The following is an 18,868-nucleotide window of genomic DNA, read 5'->3' on the forward strand; positions in this document are numbered from 1 at the left end:
TGCCACTCCCTAGCAACGCTTGTTTTATTCTGTTGCATGTTAAATATATTGTGAGCTCACTGCATAACTTCAGTTAGTAGGCAGGACATAAAACCTTCAAGTAAACAAGTAAATGATAAAATACAGAATCAGAAAATATTTCTACAAAACATCCTTAGTACATGATTTTTGGAAAGCATATCTGCTGTTTCTTTTTGCTGCCTAGAGAAGTCATTTTCCCAAAGACACACATATTTTTGAAACTGAAATATATTTGGATGGACACACAACTATTTCCCTCTTGCCAGATGGTATGATCAAAACTTTCTAAATATTAACAGTTAAACAGTTATTTAGCAGTTAAACATAAACAGTTTTTTTCTCTTTTCCCAGGTAGTTAACAACATACGCTGAGTTGTTGACCTCAGAATAGTTGTTTTTAAAAGGACATTGTTGTTTTTATGTTCTTGATGGTTTTAAATTTTGTATACTTGTATTTTTAATGTTCAGTTTTTAACTTCTGTAAGCTGCCCAGAGAGCTTCGGCTATGGGGTGGTATATAAATATAATAAAATAAATGTGAATGGTGTGTGGAAATTACAAACGATGGCAAACTAATGTGTGTATACAGCAGTGTGACAAAATCATCCATGCTTGTGTATACTTCACCCCACAAACGTGCACCACTATGTATGCTGCATGCAAAATATACATCCTATGCATCAAGCCTGAGGCATATTGTATTAGGCGTGATGCATCTTGTGTACATTGTAATGGCATGTACACATAAGGATGCATGTAGTTGTTGCTCTGTAATGTGTGTCTGCGTGCCACTTGTGTCTTATTGCTTTCTTGTCGCCTGACTCAATTGTACCGTCTCAGGAGCCTGAGCTCAGCATTCTCTCTATGACATTTGCTAGCGAGGCGGCGGCGGTTGAAGCAGTGACGCGCCAAAACCTCCAGGGGGAGCCCGCGGCAAGGCCGCCACGGGCCTAAGGTAGCGAAGCCAGTTGGGTCCGCTCCGTGCGGCAGCTTTCTGCCTCCTCTCTATCGTGCGCTCTCCGTCGCCAAGCCGTCCCACTCTCGCTCGGTCGCATCACACCTCACCCGCCTGCGCGGCTGGCCTGCGTCACCCGGACAAGATGGAGACCGCCGAGGAAGGTAACGGCCTGAAGCCCACTCGCGCTCTCGGGAAGGGGGGGGAGGGGGGAGAACGGGGGGAGGGGGCGGGAGGTGAAACGCACTCACCTTCCTAGGCCATGTTTGTGCAGCTCTCACGGCGCACCTGCCTTTCCTCCTCCTCGGCCTGTCTGGGCGCCTCCAGATGTTGGGGGGGGGGCTTCGTTCTATACTATAATGGGTGCCAGGAAGACTAGGCGTTGTTGTATGTTCGTGAGGTGGGGAGGAAAAAAAGGGTTTGGGGGCTTTGTGGGTGTATCCATGTTTGTTGTGGCTGCTCAAGTTGGCTGGTTCAAACGTTAAAGCAAACATGGAGGTGTGTGTTGGGATCCATATGGTGGCATGTTGTGGTTGCCGGGGTTGCTGGCTCGAAACATGGGGAGGGGGGCTTCTCTCGTTTCAAAACATGGTAACGTATTTAGGATCGTGTTGTAGCTCCGGTAGGAGTGAGTGAGTTCGCGGTTCAGAGTTTAAGAACCGAACACGGATGGGGATTGTCTCGTTTTGCAGGGAAAGGGTATGTGTGTGAGAGTGTGTGTGTGTGTGTGTGTGTGTGTGTGTGAAGGGGGGGCGTTGGTTGGAGAGAGAGACTGCTCCTTGGTAGGTAGGAAAAGGTCTGCCCTGTAGGGTTGCATTAGGCTTGGCCCTTGGGATTGGGGTGGGGTGAACGAGCCAGATGTATGCTCCCTCCCCCAGTCGGTGTGTCTCTTATGTAACCTTTCAGAGGGGTGAGGCTACAGTAAAAGGCAGATGCAGTTGGAAGAGGAGATAGGATGTCCTGGTTTTTGCCCCTATCTGCTGAATGGAGGAGGGTTTGTAACAACTTGCCCTACAGAAGCTGTTGGCATAGCTTCCAAAAGAGTAGGGTCTGTGAGTGTCTTTTTGAAGCAGAAACACAAAGTCCTGGATATTTCAAAGTTTAAGCATACCTATTGCGGCATGAGCTTTCATAGGTAGGAGCCACGATAAATCTATTAGTTTTTAAGATTTTTAAGATGCCATGTGGAGATACTAAAAGCTGCTGGAAACCAAGACTGAACAAGTTATATTGACACTCACCATCCAGTGAATCTGTAATTAAGGTTTATTAATTTATTTAAAGTCTTTTTATCCCACTCTTCAGCTGAAGACGTTTCCAGAGCAGCTTATGAAGGTCAGAAACAAAACAGTCATTGCCTGCAGGCTTACAATCTAAAAGACACAATACAAAAGGGAAAGGGTTTGGAAGGGAGGAGGAAAAAAGCAAACTCAAGTACTAGATTCTTAGTAGCAAATTTCAGCAAGTTGTAGAGCTGGATTTAAGCACAATGGAAGGCTGCTGCTTCCTCTCCCTCTGATGGCCTCAGTGATGGTAGTTGGTAGCTGGAGTGTGTGTGGGGGGGTCTCAGCTGATGGAATAGGATTTGGCCAAGTCCAGCTCTCTTTCCAGTTCCCACTTTACCACATTGACTCCCATGGGTACGCCATACACATACAATATTAGAAACAACCATACCTTTTTATGACCTCTGGAGAATCAACTCAAAACAGCAGAATGGTAAGGAACAGGGTTGAAGGTAATTACTTTGTGCTGCAGCAGTAGGCCATTGGTAGATTTTCTTATGACTTCATAATGGGAGATAAGAGGTCAGAATATATGTCCCCCCACTCCCAACGATGCAGAAGATATAGTGGCCATAGCTGGTGAAACATGTGCTGCTTGCCTTTCTTCTTTTTTGCCCTTCTGTGTAAATCATTGATAGTTCAGCCAGCTTGGCAGGAAACAGAATATATATCTATATGAGATGGTCTTACCATAAATGGTTTTCGTCTTATTATTACTTTCTCATATCCCTTTACTTCTACGAAACTATTTTCCACTTGACATGTTCTAAAATTTTTGATAGATTGTCTGCACTCTGGTATTTCAGATACCAGGTTAGATACCTGATAGATTGTTTCGAGAAGATATTGCAGTGGGATCATTGCTCTGTCCCATTGCACCTCTGTGTGGATTTTGTAGAACTCTATTTTGCACCTCATCATCAGCATGACAGTTCCTGCCTTCAGGTTTATAATTAAATTTAAGGCATGGTGCATAAGGAATAAGGGATGAGTTTTACTATTCTTTTTGTAAGTCACTTTGGACATGTGTTTAAAATTGGGATAAATATATTTTAAGTAAATACATTAAGGCTGCAAGAGCCACTGAACTCAGTGAAACAGTTTGCATGATCAAACAATACTGGGTGGTTTGTGAGTGCGAGTGAGTGAGCATGCAGGCTTCTGCCTGCCCTCCCACTTCTGCTTTGCTAAACAATCCAGGGTTGCCTTGTTCCTGGGTTGTTGGCATGATGTGCAAACCAGCACTCGAGGTTGTTTAGGATTAAACAACCTGATGCCCTCACTCTAACATTTCAGTTGCTGCAACAGGGATACACAGCCTGACCCCCTCCAGATATTTTGGACTACAATGCTCATGATTCCTGACCATTGGCCGTGATGGTTGAGACTGATGGGAGTTGTAGTGCAAAATATCTGGAGGGCATCAGGTTGCCTGTTTTTGATCTAGAGAATGGGCAGCACTGAATGCTCCCCAATAATCTTTTCACAAATCTTACCATATATTGTCTAGGACTCCCTCCCCAATTGTTCACATTTAATATCAGACTAACAGAGATGTAATTGTTCATATTTAGATGTATTCTGGTTAAAACTTTCTCAAAAGCCATAATGATGTGTTGTTCCCAATCACACATCTCAGACTTTCATCTGACTAAAGACTAGGGTGTTGTGGAGAATATTGTGAACATTTGCTTTTGTTTTCAATTAACTGGTTTGTTATATTTGAAGCTGAATAAACTCTGGTGAGTGTAAAAACTATGGGATGTTGAAACAAATCATCATCTTTAAATAATGGCTTGTTTCAATAAACCATAGTTACCACTAACCACAGTTTCTGGTTTGGTCATAACAATCAACTGTGGTTAGTTGAAAGCAGAAATGGATGCTTCCCACATATTTTCCTGGCCATTCTGGAAGAGGAGAGAAGGGAGCAAGAGACTCATGGATGTCATCCTAAACCATGGTTTAGGATTATGTGTGAACTGGGACATTAAGGTTGTTTTGTATGCAAATAAAGAACTTCGAGAGAAAAAATAAGGTCAAGCAATTAAGAACATAAGAAGAGCCTTGCTTGGTTAGATCAGAGGCCTATGTAATCCAGCTTCCTGTTTCATACAGCGGCCAACATCATGCCTCTGAATAAGCCCATAAGCAGGGTGTGAGGGCAATAGCCCTGTCCCAGCATTATTTCTCAGCAACTGATTTTCAGAGGCATGCTGCTTCTAATTCTGGGAGTAGCATATAGCTATCTTGTCTAGCTGCCATTGATAGCCTTATCCTCCATCAATTTCTCTAACCACCCTTGAAAGATGGCTAATTTAGTGGCTGCCACCACATCTTGTGATAGCTCTGTAGTTTCACTATGTGCTGTCACATAGCACTTTTGTCATTATAAATATGCTATAATATATACTATTTTAAAATTATATTTCTATACTGCCGAGTAGCCAAACTCTCTGGATGGTTTACAAAATTCAAAATCTTAAAATACAACAATATAATGATGGGCTTGATACTGGAGAGACCAGGGGCTGGCAAGTCATCAGAAGCATTGTGATCCAGCCTCTGGTTTCAGAAGATGCTATAGTATAAGGTATCATCCATTGTGCTCACCTGGGTGATTTATGCTCTTTATGTATCTGAGTTCTGCAATTTGCTTGGTCCTTTAGTTTTGAATATGTACTTTCTATATACCTTGGGGTAGGCAACATTGAGGCTGTGGGTCATATGTAGGTAAGTCCTTACCTGCAGCCTGCCATGGTTTGCCCAGTGGTGTTGTCAAATCCCTGACCAGTGTAGCCATTGCCTTACTTTGGAAGCTGCTGCTGTGAGCAGGTTCTGCTGGGAAACAGGTATGTATAGACAAGTCTCCTCGCATGGCCTGTTTCCCATCAAAATCAAACCCTCACCAGCCCACCATACATCTGCCTTGGCTGCCAGGCCAAAACCATATGTGGCCCTTAAACCAAATGAAGTTGCTCAACCCTGCTATAGACAAGAACATTTCATTTTATGAAAATTAACTGTTCTGCCCAATATCTACCTATCAACCCTTGCTTCTGGAAAATTCTGGATCTTTAGGTTTCTCTAAACATGCAAAGGAACATGAGCTGCAAAGAAGGAAAAGCTTTGGACCATTAGTTGCATTGTGTTTCTGTGTTGGGATTGTGGTGTGGCCAGGACGCTGTGCAATAACAAGTAGCAGGAGTGAAACAGAAAGCAACACAGAGAAGAAGGAAAAGCAATTTTGTTCAGTGTGTAGATTCATGTATTTATTCTCAAACTTTGCTGTGAAAAAAACCTGCTATGGCTGCTGCCAGTCACAAGAATTGGTTTATTTTATACAAATGTTATATAAAGTATACCCTCCTGGATTGTGTAAATGCTCTAATTTAAATCAGTATGCTTTATTGATTATATTAACCACCTGGTATGCACCATTGTTTAGGAAATACATGAAGTACATATAAGAAACTTGATTTAAATCTGATTTAAAATTAGCCCCTTTTCAGTGATATAAATTGCATTGGTTTAAATGAGGGGAGGGTAATCTCCAGCAGACATAAGGTGTCTATCTGGCCTGTGGAGGCTTGGCTTCCCCATGGGCACCATCAGTTACCCTCAAGCCCCAACCCTGGCCTGGAGATTACCAGGGGGCTTCATGAGAGGGTGATGGAGGGTGACCGTGCGCAGTGGAATCCCCTTGTTATCCAGAAAATGTGATTCCAGCAAATAGGCCAACCCTCTTAATAGCACAGCTATTTTATATTTTGCAACATATTCTGAGACATTTTTAAGTGACAGGAAACCCAGTTTCTCAATTTTTTTGCCACCTAAGGCAAGGACAGTGGGGCTCTTCTCTCCCCATTCCCTGGTTTTATCTTTTTCCTGAAGGTAATTTCATTCTTGTCACTGCTGTTTGTCATAGAGCTGTAGTACAAATAAAACATTGTTTTATAGTTGTATTGCAGTACACAAAGTCCTGTAGAGTATCCATGTCATAATTGAGAGTTCACTTTTTGAAAACCTCTTATGTCTACTAGGATGATAGCTGAGACCCGAATTCAAAGTCTTCTGCAAGTTTTCCTTTTTGGACTTTTACGTCTATCCAGTGACACCCATACTAATACGAGTCTATCAGATTTGTTTTATTATCAGTTTCTAATCCCCTTGTGGCCATGCTTGAAGAGGAGGAGAGCGGGAGTGCACATGTCCAAGGTTCCCTGTGGCTTGTGATGCTAAATCATGGCATGGTGTTTTGTGTGACTGTAACCCTGAAAATGGATACTGGAGTTGTGTTCAAGAAATGTTTGCTACTCATTAAACCCTATTTTCTGGGAAACTAGGTTCATCCCTTCAACTCCATCATCTTTATATGAGGGGGCTCATCACAGGATATTTGGCATCCCACAGATATGGCCTTCTAGAACCACAGCCTTGTTTTCTGCTTTTCTAATGACATTCGTATTAGTCAGTAGAATCTTAGAGCTGTCCATTTTTGTATAAGGATAGAATTCCGCTTTACTTCAGCTGCTCCTTTATACCTGCAGATGAATAGAGGGCAGTAGTTTTTCTGCAGTATCGTTCCTAAGCTTAAGCATCTTCAGAAAACAGGCTCGATGCGGCCTTAGCATTTGGAGAGCTGTTAAAGTTTAGCTCCAGAGAGAGCACGTAATCCTTCCATCATTGTTGTGTCCCCCCCCTCCTTCTTTTTTTAAATGTGTGAAGTTTAGGTGAACGAAAGGAAAGGAAAGGAACCTCTCGTGCAAGCACTGAGTCATTACTGACTCTTGGAGGGATGCCAACTTTCGCTGATGTTTTCTTGGCAGGCCTTATAGCGGGTGGTTTGCTGTTGCCTTCCCCGGCCGTTATTACCTTTCCCCCAGCTAACTGGGTACTCATTTTACCGACCTCGGGAGGATGGAAGGCTGAGTCGACCCAAGCCGGCTGCCTGAAACCAGCTTCCATTGGGATCGAACTTAAGCTGTGGGGAGAGTTTCAGCTGCAGAAACTGCTGCTTTACCACTCTGCGCCACACAAGGCATCAAAACACACCCTAATTTATTGGCTCTTGTGCACTGCAGAGGCCTACAGAACATCAGACATTTCCTGAGGATTTTCCAAGAAGGAGAATTTTATTTGCTTTAAAAAAAGAACTGTCATATATAGGAACCCTGACTTTGTGGAGTTAATGTAGTGTTGGAACTTTTCTATATGAGGCTGTTAATCTGCTTTATCTACTTTTGTTTTTGTCACAGAATTGAGATCCAAGCACCACATGGGGAGAGTTCCTTTCCTGCTTTTCCACTGCAAAACCTTTTATGGTTTTAATTGTTGTGAACTGTCCAGAGAGCTCCAGATATTGGGCAGTATGGAAATGTAATAAATAGGTGGCACTGTGGTATACTGGAATTTCACGAATACCACAAGTTTAAAAAGTGTTTTCTTTTGGGTTTGCAGTTAAATACCACACTTTCCCTGCTCTGAAAGTACTAGCAGAAAGTGCTCTTTAGACACAGAAGTGAAACTGGAGGCTTACAACATTATTTAAAGAACCAGTAAACAACCATGAGTAGAGAATGATGAGTGCATGATAAATGCCTCATGTAGAAAAGCCCTTGATATCTCAGAGGGCAAACTGTGAGCCAGATGTTCCGGTTCAAATGTTCATTCCGCCATGACTCACCAGGTGGCAAATCAATTTTCTCTCAGTCTCTGGTCCCCATTTACAGCATTGGATTAGACCTAGCATGCCTTGCACATAAATTAAGATTACTGAGAAATTCTGACCTGCTTTGAGCACTTAGAATTCTGTATAATATTAAAAAAAAATTAGTCAAATATTGATTATCTATGGTGCTAGCTTCCAGACCTAATTGTTACTGAGTTTTGGAGACTATGAGTTGCTTTATGAACTTAGCTGAACCATACAACTTGTTGATACAAGTGCTTGCTCTGTAGGGTACAATATGCTAGTACCTTTTTTTATTATTCATCAATGAAAAAACGTATCAAAGACTGGTTATAGCAAAATGTCAATTATATACTTTAAGATGCATGCTGTTAACATCTCTTCTTTTGCTTCTCTGAGCGTATTTGCACATTATGACAAACCAGGTTGAAAACAAGCCATGGTGTTTGCTTAATTGCTCACTAACTTACACTGCTCCCAGCATGTATCCCCGGGGCCTTTGTGGCACAACCTATCTATAGTCCTGCTGTGATGAGATTCCCACCCCACCTTTCTTGTCTTGCAAATACCTGTGCATATGCCATATATATCTGGTACAACACAAAAGCCTGTGGTGTTAATCTTCAGAGTAGAGGGCAGGGGCTTACCTTACTTTTTAGGGTGAAGAGGCTGGGTTTTTTATTTATTATCTTACTTTTTATTATCCTTGGATGTTCCTCTCAACTAGGGATGAGTGACATTTCTCTTCGTGGTACAGCTAGGCATGTATGTGTGATTGACTTACCTCTGGGTAAGCACATGTGGCTTCTTTTATTTACCTGGTTCCCAATTCGTTTGTGTTTTAATTAGAATGTGATTAAGTCTGGAACCCTGAACATTTGATATGACCTAGGATGGAGAATTAAAATGGTATATAATCAGGTAGAGAGAGACATGTAAACCAGAGCTAGAAGTCTTACTCTAAATGTAGCTGTAGTATATTCAGAAAGTAGAACTAGCTGTGTGCTGACCGTTACCCATGAAGGGCAATCCAAAAGATTACCAATTTGTGTTTAAAATTTTAATTACAGAGTGGTTATGTTAATGGAAAACCACCCCGCTACACAATCTGCCAAGAAAACGTCAGCGAAAGCAGGCGTCTCTCTAGGAGTCAGTAATGACTCAAGTGCTTGCATGAGAGGTTCCTTTCCTATCCTAAGTCTTGAAGCTTCCTGATATCATGTAAAACTTGTTTCCAAAATAAAATTGTAGTCTTAGCCTGACTAACCTGCAAAAGTACTAAATTGCAGCTTTTTATTTTGTAAAACTCTTTCTGTCCACTAGTGCATGTAAATACAGGCACCTTAGAATACACTCTGAAAGCTACATAATGAAAGCTGAACTGGCATCTGCCTCCCTTATAAACAAAGGAAAACACAACTTTTTATTTATTCAGTAAATTTATATCCCATCTTTCTTACACCATGGAAAAGGTGATGTAGATGGGGTCTCCAAGTTGTCTCCCATCCAGACATTGACCAAACCTAGACCAGCTTTAGCTTCAGCATGATATTCCTCAGACCATAGCCCTGGGACTTTGCCTGTTGGTTCATGTACAGAAATGGATTTTGTGAAATAGCATTTTAAAGCATTGTCTTTCATAAATCATATCTCAAACCTTGAAAAATGTGGTTTCTGCCAATTTCTCCTGGAAGTAGTCTCGGAAGGTCTATTACATTCACCATGGGGGCCTGACTATTGCTTATCAGCATATCATGATGGTATAATTATGTCATATGAATGGGAGGGATGTGCTGCAGAAGAAAGTTGAGGTTGGATGTCATGGTTTATTATAGGTGACGCTGCAGCCTGGCTATTATAGGCAGTTTTGTTTGAGCCTCTTTTGCAGTCCTTCCCCTCCAATATGCTTTATTTTTAAATGCTGCAGAGATTGGTACTACTGTTGTAAATTACTCCTTAGTAAGGTTTGCATAGCATGCTACAAAATGCAGGGGGAATGGAAATACAAGAGACTCACATTTGCTCTAGTCATTCTATCATTTTGTGCCTGCACATTTCACCACAGAAAAAGTACTTTACTCTCCACTTTGGATGTTATTATTTTGTAATAAACAAAACCACTTGATCCAGACACATGCAGGCATTCAATATGTGCAGTCATCTCATTTATTCCAATGGAGGGAGCGATCCATTGAAATGAAGAGGGAAGTTGGTGTATATACATTGGAACTTTTGTGCCTTGAAGAGGTTACCGGTTGGGATTATTTAAATATTCTTCCTGTATAAGTGTTTGGTTTATCCAAAGCCCCATGCATTATGAATTGTTGTAATAGTTTTCAAATTACAGAAAAAAATATGGAATGAATCTTCTTTTACCATTGAGTTGGTCAATAAAAGTTGGGGGTGGAAATGTGCTGCAGAAGAAAGTTGAGGTTGGATGTCATGGTTTATTATAGGTGACGCTACAGCCTGGCTACTATCGGCAGTTTTATGACATTATAACATCCTGCATCGAAAGGATGTGCTAGCAATTGACTGTTGAAGGACATATGCCAAAACACATTTTTAGGGCTTCTTTAAAATAGTCTTTCAGCAATCCATAATTTTGAAATGAACAGCTCACAAATGGCAGATTTAAGGGATAAAAACTGAAGACGATCTTGCTTCTACAGCTTAGCAAACTTTGATTCACAAGGAGGCTTCAGAATCATCTCATCATGACCATTCTTTATGTTATATTTACTTTTATTTTGTTAACTCTATTTTTATTCTTTTAACTCTGTTCAACAGACATATGCAGGGTATGTCGGTCTGAAGGAACTCCCGAGAAGCCTCTCTATCATCCATGCGTATGCACTGGCAGTATTAAATTCATTCATCAAGAATGGTAAGCTTTTTTTCTCCAAATATATCCATACCTGTTCTGAAAGTGTACATGTTACTTGGCATTCTTATGAACATTTTAGCAAATGTGCAGAGAAACAATGGTTCATTATCTTCTAGATAACTCTTGCTCATTAGCCGCTTTTACTGAACTTTGCTCCAGGTTTTAGTACATAAACAAAACAAGAAAAAAACAGTGATTGAAAGTTTGAATATTTTAATGAGGCTTCACATAGGCATGTGCATAAGTATCAAGGAAGTCACCAGATGTAACGGGGGGGGGGGGAATAAAAACTGCTTATACTAGTCTAATCCCATTATCGCCAATGGGATTATCCAAGATGGCTGAAAAATTCTTAGACCTATATAATTGCTAAATATTAATTACCTACAGGGGTTTTTTCTTTAAAAGTTGATGTTTGTGCATTAATATTGTTTTTTAAATGTTTGCTGCTTTTATTATGATTAATATAACTGTATTTTGGCAATGATCCAAAGAGATTTGTATGCATGACAATTTTCTCTTTGTGGCCCTTGCGTTTTATGGAATGCTTCACTAGATGGTCCTTTGACCTTCAAGGATAGGTTTCCAGGGAAGAGCGGGGAAGAGCTGTTTTTTTAAAGAATGCATGTGTCACCTTTCTGCCCTAATTGACATTTTAGAATCTTTTTTATAACAATCGCTCAGCAGCGCTTCCCAGGGTTTCTGGAGAACAGTGTTCATGATCTATAAGCATTTGTTCTTCAAACATGCTGTCAGTAGAACCAAAGTCTTTCAGTAAAATCATTACCTCCTTTTTCTCTCCCTAAATAATTGAATTACTAATGTTTTTTCTTTTTAAAAGTACAACTTACTAATTATTTTGCTGTATTTACTTAATTTATGACATTATACATTTATCATACATTTTTATTGCAGCTTAGTTCAGTGGCTCAAACACAGCAGAAAAGAATACTGTGAATTATGTAAACACAGATTCGCTTTCACACCAAGTAAGTATATAGTATGGATTTATATTACGTTTACATGAAGTAGTTTTTGTTTTTTAAGTGTACAGAGAGTCTTTAGTTGGATTGGTAGGCTCGCTAAGACCATGTTTGCCTCCAGAAAATAAAATTTGATAGGTGCTGCAATCTGTTTAAGCCATTTGTATGAGGTAGCTTCTCATGCTGTATGCCCATTTTCAACCACTCAATGGAACCCCGTAAAAAGAATACTGCCTTGTTGGAAATCAGGTAAACTGCATAATTTGGGGGTTTTAAACTATGATGTCTGACCTTCACATACATCAGAGCACAAAACCTTGGAGAAATATTAGAATGTTCCGCATAAAAGTGATTAGAAATACTGGAAGGAAAATACTGGAAGGAAAAGAAACTGAAAGCAACTGAAAAGACAGGAAGAATATAAAGAACAAGTTGAATTTTATATGGAAAGCCCATCTGCTGTTGTAGATGTTATGCTTGTACATGACAACGTTTGGATGTTTCCTATGTATAGATTGTTCTGTTTAATATATGTAAAATACCTTTTGATGAAGGTAGTGAAATACACTTCTATACCAATTTCAGGTGTGGGTAAATGTTTCAGTAAACGTTCTTCTATTATTCATCTGTATACTAGCATAGCCTCTTCCCCTTCCACCCAGAACCCATGCAGCACTGACATAACAGGATTTACCAAGGTTCTGGAGAGGTGCTTGTGGCTGCATTATAAAGGATACACTCAGATTTGCAGAAAAATAAAATTTAAAAAGTTTTGTTTATAAAGATTTGAAAAGTAAACACTCAGCTATGACATTCATTTTTCAATTTTCTGGTAACAACTCAAGGAGCAGCGGTTCATATACAGTGAAAACAACAGTAGAGGCTGACACGGGTAGGAATGTGAGGTGGACAAGAGGAAGGGGCTGAATATTGTTCCTGCCCCAACTGTCATGCCATTTGGGAGGAATTTCTGTGTTCTGTTCTTTTTCAGTCATTTCCCATGCTACCTGTAGGGCTTTGCAGTAGGAGAGAACTGAACAGGCCCTTGTCCTGTGTCAGGAATTACCTACTTTGTTCCCTGCCATTTCTGATGCCTGTGAATAGAACAGGTATTGTGAAGTGCATATACTGATCTTGGAGACTGTTGGCTGTTCTCTTTGTGGTTGCTTGTGTAAAGTGACCCTGTACGCATTTTGTGTGGTCGCTTTCTCCGAACAGGCCCGCTCTCCAAACTCTGAGGACACCCATGCAAAACAGTAACACTGTCTGTCTGGGTAGGGAACCATCCTACTCTCTCCCAGTTTTAGCCAGGGAATGATTGGGAAGAATGATAGCTTAGTGGCAGATCACCTGTTTTGTATGCAGAAGGTCCCTGATTCAATCCTGCATCTCCAGGTATGGCTGAGAAAGACTCTTGGAGAGCTATTGCCAGTCAATGTACACAGTACTGATCTAGATGGACCAGAGATCTGAGTGACCCAGTTTGCATGTAATGGCGGCAAATCTTTGGTTAATTAACCCACAATTTACCAAGGTTGTGTGCTGCTTTGCTTTGAATATGCAACCTCTGATTGGGCCATGATGTGCAAACCTTGTATTCCATAACATGCAAACCCAGACACTGTGGGCTAATTGTAGATTAACTGTGGATTAACCCATAGTGTGTGCATTCGCATGTAATGGAATAATCTTCGATCAGAGGTTGCATATTTAAAACGGCAGCGGCATATGCCGTGGCAAATCTTAGGTTAATTAACACAAGATTTTTTGCCATACATATGAAGGGGGCCAGTCTAAGATTTAGCATTAATTTCACAAAACAAAAGCAACCCTCTTAGTGATTTCCCACATAAATTGTTACAATTTATTTTTACATACTTATATATTAATACAATTTCTATTCCTTTTACTTGTATGTGCTCTTCCTTTTCCTAGTTTATTCCCCAGATATGCCTTCACGGCTTCCAATCCAAGATATATTTGCTGGACTGGTTACAAGTATTGGCACAGCAATACGATACTGGTTTCACTATACGCTTGTGGCCTTTGCATGGTTGGGAGTTGTACCTCTTACGGCATGTAAGTACCTCATCTTCTGTACGTATGGCTGGGGCACTACAAGTTGGTGGGCTCTCAGGCAGGGGTTATCAGAAAGATAAGACACTCATTGCAGAAAAAGCAGCTATCAAACTTGAGTGCACAATTCTTCCAAAGTGAGTCTAGGGATACGGTAAGCATTGCTGGCACTTGCACAAGAACAATGCCACACCTGAACCTGTTATGCTAGCTGTTGAGGCAGTGCAGGAGTATATAGCAAGTTTGATTTTCTCCTGTTTTAATCATGATGGAGTTGTAGATAGTGGCAGAGAGATAAGAATGATACTCACTGTGAGAGGATGACAACCCTATTTGAGCAACCCATTACCTAGGAACGTCGTGGGCTCTCCCACACTAGATGCATTCAAGATGCAGCTGGACAGCCACCTGTCATTTATGCTTTAAGGTGGATTCCTGCTTTGAGCAGGAGTATTTATTTATTTATTGCATTTTATACCGCCCAATAGCTGAAGCTCCCTGGGGGGCTTTATAGCCCCGTCCAACTCTGCTATTCTATGATTCTATAAAATGGCAAAAGCGGGATTTCCTCTACTTGCTAAATATTGGTTACAGTCTGACATTAGGTTTTAATTGGTAAAATGTTGGTGAGGGTTATTACCTGGCTTATGCATGCCTTTTATCCTATATTATTTTCCTTTGTTGTAGACTGCTTGCCTGCATCTTTTATTTGCCTATGTGCCTGTTCTGCACAAGAAACATCTGGGACAACTTTGTTGTCTCTGTTGGATGATAATAAAAATGGTTAGGTAATTTGATTTAATGTGATCCCACCTCTCTGAAATTGCACAAAGATATTTTATTCAGTGATTAATAACCTCATGATGTAGTTCGGGAGACTCGTGTGGCGCAGAGCGGTAAAGCAGCAGTTTCTGCAGCTGAAACTCTCCCCACAGCCTGAGTTCGATCCCAGCGGAAGCTGGTTTCAGGCAGCCGGCTCGGGTTGACTCAGCCTTCCATCCTCCCGAGGTCTGTAAAATGAGTACCCAATTAGTTGGGGGAAAGGTAATAACGGTCGGGGAAGGCAACGGCAAACCACCCCGCTATAAGGCCTGCCAAGAAAACGTCCGCGAAAGCTGGCGTCCCTCCAAGAGTCAGTAATGACTCAGTGCTTGCACGAGAGGATGTAGTTCGGAGCATCTGGTGCATTTTCCTGTAACTGTCTAAAAGTACCAGTTGAAACATGGCACAGGTATAAATATCCTGGTTCTAGGGATGAGGATTGGACTGTAGGAACACTTCACTTTGAACTCTACTATCTCCCCAGATTTGTTGTTACATTGGTAATCCTGCTTAAAATAAATATCGGAATGCACATACATTCCCTTCTAGAACTCTGCTTTAATTGGCAGAAGTGTGACACAGTTTCTAGCTGAGTGTCCAGTGTATGTCGAGCTGAGGAAGCAATACCTTGAGCCCCTGATTCCCGGGTTCAACCACATGTCACCTAAAAATGTAACTCAGATATTATTGTTAGGCTCTGGTCACTGTCGTTCAGGACTGCCAAATTTGTACAGCGGCTGCTGGAGGTACGGAAGCTTTTGTTTGCCATATAGGATCAAATTTTACTAATCTGAGATTACATGCGGGCCAGTACTGGTACTGCGATTGAGCCTACTATCAGTTTTATATTATTATCTTGTATTATTCTGATTGCGGTGAGATGGTGTATGGACATGCTATTATGTTATTATGTTAATATGTTATTTTGCTACTATTTTTTTTGTTTGCGATCGGCCTGCTTGGCTAACAAACAATAAAGATTGATTGATTAATTGGCAGAAGTTGTTGACCTTATTGTCATTCTTTACTCTTTAGGCCGTATCTACAAGTGCTTGTTTACTGGCTCTGTGAGCTCATTACTGACGCTGCCATTAGATATGCTGTCAACGTAAGTATTGGCTAACTAATACAATTTTTTCCATACTGTGCTTCTAAGCAGCTTACTGCCTTTCTCCTACATTGACTGCTGCCACACTTTTTTAGGCAAACAATTTAATAGACCAAAATGACTTATTCTTCTTTATAGTCCAGTTTTATAAGTGAACAGAGTTCTTAATGGTTGAACAAAATAACTAGGGAATAGTGTTTCAGCCTATATTATTGGGTAATTTAAACAGTGCAAAATTGCAAATGAAACATTTTCTGGTTTCCAGTGTACACAAATTATTTGTGTATCAGTCCTTTATAAGATTGTTATTCTTATGCTAAACACATTGCTTGAAAATAAATCTAATTGATTTAAGTGAAGTTTACTCAGAAGTCTAGGTGTTTTTAATATCTGTGTGGTATCTCACTTGTATTGTTAAAAGAGAAGTGTATGCATGTAAAATTTAAGCCCAATTTGCCTTGCAGAAGAGATGGTCAGTTCCTGGCAAATAGAGCAAAGTTGTTCAGCTCCATCCTACTTGACAAGAATCTATTTACACCCTTATGCTTGAAAAGCACGCTTTGTTAACCTGACAATGATAAAATTTTAATTGTATTTCAATTATGGTTTTTATGTTTTGTTTTAAGCCACTTCGAGAGTCTATGGAAGAAAAGTTGACTATTAATTTTTAATTATATATAAATATTATATTGGACTCAGACTCCAGTTGTTATAATTTAAAAATAAAATAAGATGTAGTATAAAACTTCATGTAAAAATATGAAATGTTATTAGGGAAGTTTTTTTACAGTACAGGCATACAGCAATACAGGGAAGGTATTGGGGTCTGTAATGATTACCGTTGCTAATTCCTCTGATATCTCACAGATCTTGAATATCTTACTTGTGCACTTTCTCCTTAAACTCAGAAACTCCAAGAGATAAATAATATATTTTTTAAAAATTGAATGATTAACTCCCTTATTTTAACTGCTGCATCAACATGGTAAAGGATCAATTAATAGCATTGGATGAATGAATGCACAGCAGAAAAACTTGACAATAATTAGTTTGATGTGCCTGGGGAGCAGCTTGTAATAAGCACAATAGATGGAACAGATGATGATGATGATGATATATTTATTTCTTACCCGCTTCTCCCTCTGGATTGAGGCGGGGAACAACATTAAATACACTATAATACATAAAACAGGTTAAAAGAGTATATAAAACCAGTACAATATTAAAATAATCCCAACATCTTAAAATTCTTAGGTATAAAATCCATCTAGTATAAACTGAAATAGCTAAAGGCTTCCATTGTTGGATATTTTACAAGGAGAGGAACAAGGAGATGTTTGCCTTTTTCCTCTGTTTAAAAACAGGTCTCCTTGTGGGCTCTACCGAAGTGACTGGCTGATTGCACAGTGAGTCAAGAGTAATGCTGCAATGTGCTGGTAGCATTAGTGATAACCGTTGTAAATAATGTGTTGATTATCTCTTTAATAGAGAGAATTTACTGGCAGACTGTTTGCGAGGTTGTTTTGTGGTGACATGCACACTCTGTGCATTTATCAGCCTCGTATGGTTACGTGAACAAATTGTCCATGGAGGAGCACCACAGTGGCTGGAACAAAATCAGCAGCAAGCTATTAATGGTGTCGGGCAACAAAATGAGGTAATACGTCCTTCAGTTTATCAGTTGTAATTCTCAACTTGAATTCTTAGCTATTGCAAATTAGCTTTCTCTATCTCTTCCCCCCCCCCTCCAAACATCTGGAACAGTCAGTAAAACATGTTTGATTCATGTATATAGGCTGTTGCATAAGGCATTCTTCCTGCAAATACTTCACATACATGGTATGGTGTAATGCGGAGAATTGCTATGCATATCAGCTACTTTTCAACATGAATGTTTTTTTTCTTTGTCGTTATCAAATGTCTTAGAATGGTTATGTTCTGAGAGCACTGTAGTGTAGTGTTTAGAGTGTTGGACTGGGGAGATCCAGGTTCTAGTCCCCACATGGCCATGAAGCTTACTGGGAGACTTTGGGCCAGTCACTGACTATGTTTATATGATCACAGAGGGAAATTAAGCCATGGTGGTCTATTCCCCCCCCCCCGCGAGCTGTTTGCGAGCTGCCTAATTAGTATAATTAACCTCGCCAGGCATGGGTTGTTGTGATGTTCGAACCCAGTGAGGGTGGGTGCCTGGGATGGTTTACAAACCACCCTGAAAATCATGGCTTGTGCTAATTAGGTAGCTCTCAACCCACATATGCCATCCTGGCTTATTTTTCCTCTGTGACTGTGCGAACCCATCCACTGACTCTCAGCCTAATAACGCAGGAAGAGAACCCATAGTTTGTTGTTGGGTTGTGAAGTCTGGGCTGTTTGTGGTTAACAACCCATTGTTAAACCATAATGCAGGATTCATATGTAACAACCCTCCAGTGCAGCTGTGAGGAGGACATCAGAAGATTTTGCTACCATTTTAGATTAACCACAGATTATTCTGATATCCAAACCTGGACAAATCATGACTAATCTTTATGGATAAAACTAGACAGTATAAAACCGTGGTTTATGAAGTTGGCTTGTTTCAAGTAATCATTGTTTGGATTAAACATAGTTTAGGGTTTGGATGTCATAAGAAGCAGCAGTTTATCTAAAATGGAAGCAAAAGCTTCTTAGCACAACTCATGCTGCAGGGCAGCGGGGATGCATGAGGCCGGGGCTTGGTGTAATTCATTCTTGTAATGCTAAACCACGGTTGAGTAATGTCTTAGTGCTTGAGAAATTGACACATCTGCTGTGATACCAAAACCTTCAATAGTATACTTTCAAGAGGAACTAGTATGTTTAGACAGAGAAAAGTTCTACAACGCCCAGCATGGGCTACCAACATGTTAGGCTGAGGCATGCTGGGAGCTGTAGACTTTCTTGTCAAAGCATGCATAGGATTGCACCTTTAATGTTACAAGTTCTTTTACATTTCTCTAATGTTGTTTATATGATAGGGATATGAGAGCAAAAGAGAATATGCCTTCAGTCTCCTT

The 18,868-nt window shown here is 40.4% G+C and overlaps 1 protein-coding gene across 1 annotated transcript in view; it reads left to right on the plus strand.

The window, feature by feature from the left end:
• The first annotated feature begins 1,056 nt into the window (after positions 1–1,056).
• The window catches only part of MARCHF6 (membrane associated ring-CH-type finger 6), a 51,646-nt gene continuing 33,834 nt past the window's right edge, over positions 1,057–18,868 (plus strand). The window contains exons 1-6 of the mRNA XM_063130225.1: positions 1,057–1,140; positions 10,745–10,841; positions 11,757–11,830; positions 13,760–13,903; positions 15,758–15,830; positions 17,319–17,487. Of these exons, the coding sequence (XP_062986295.1) occupies positions 1,122–1,140; positions 10,745–10,841; positions 11,757–11,830; positions 13,760–13,903; positions 15,758–15,830; positions 17,319–17,487 (576 nt within the window). The 5' untranslated portion in view covers positions 1,057–1,121. The remainder of the gene's footprint in view (positions 1,141–10,744; positions 10,842–11,756; positions 11,831–13,759; positions 13,904–15,757; positions 15,831–17,318; positions 17,488–18,868) is intronic.

This window comes from Elgaria multicarinata, chromosome 7, assembly GCF_023053635.1.
Source record: "Elgaria multicarinata webbii isolate HBS135686 ecotype San Diego chromosome 7, rElgMul1.1.pri, whole genome shotgun sequence".
Lineage (NCBI taxonomy): Eukaryota > Metazoa > Chordata > Lepidosauria > Squamata > Anguidae > Elgaria > Elgaria multicarinata.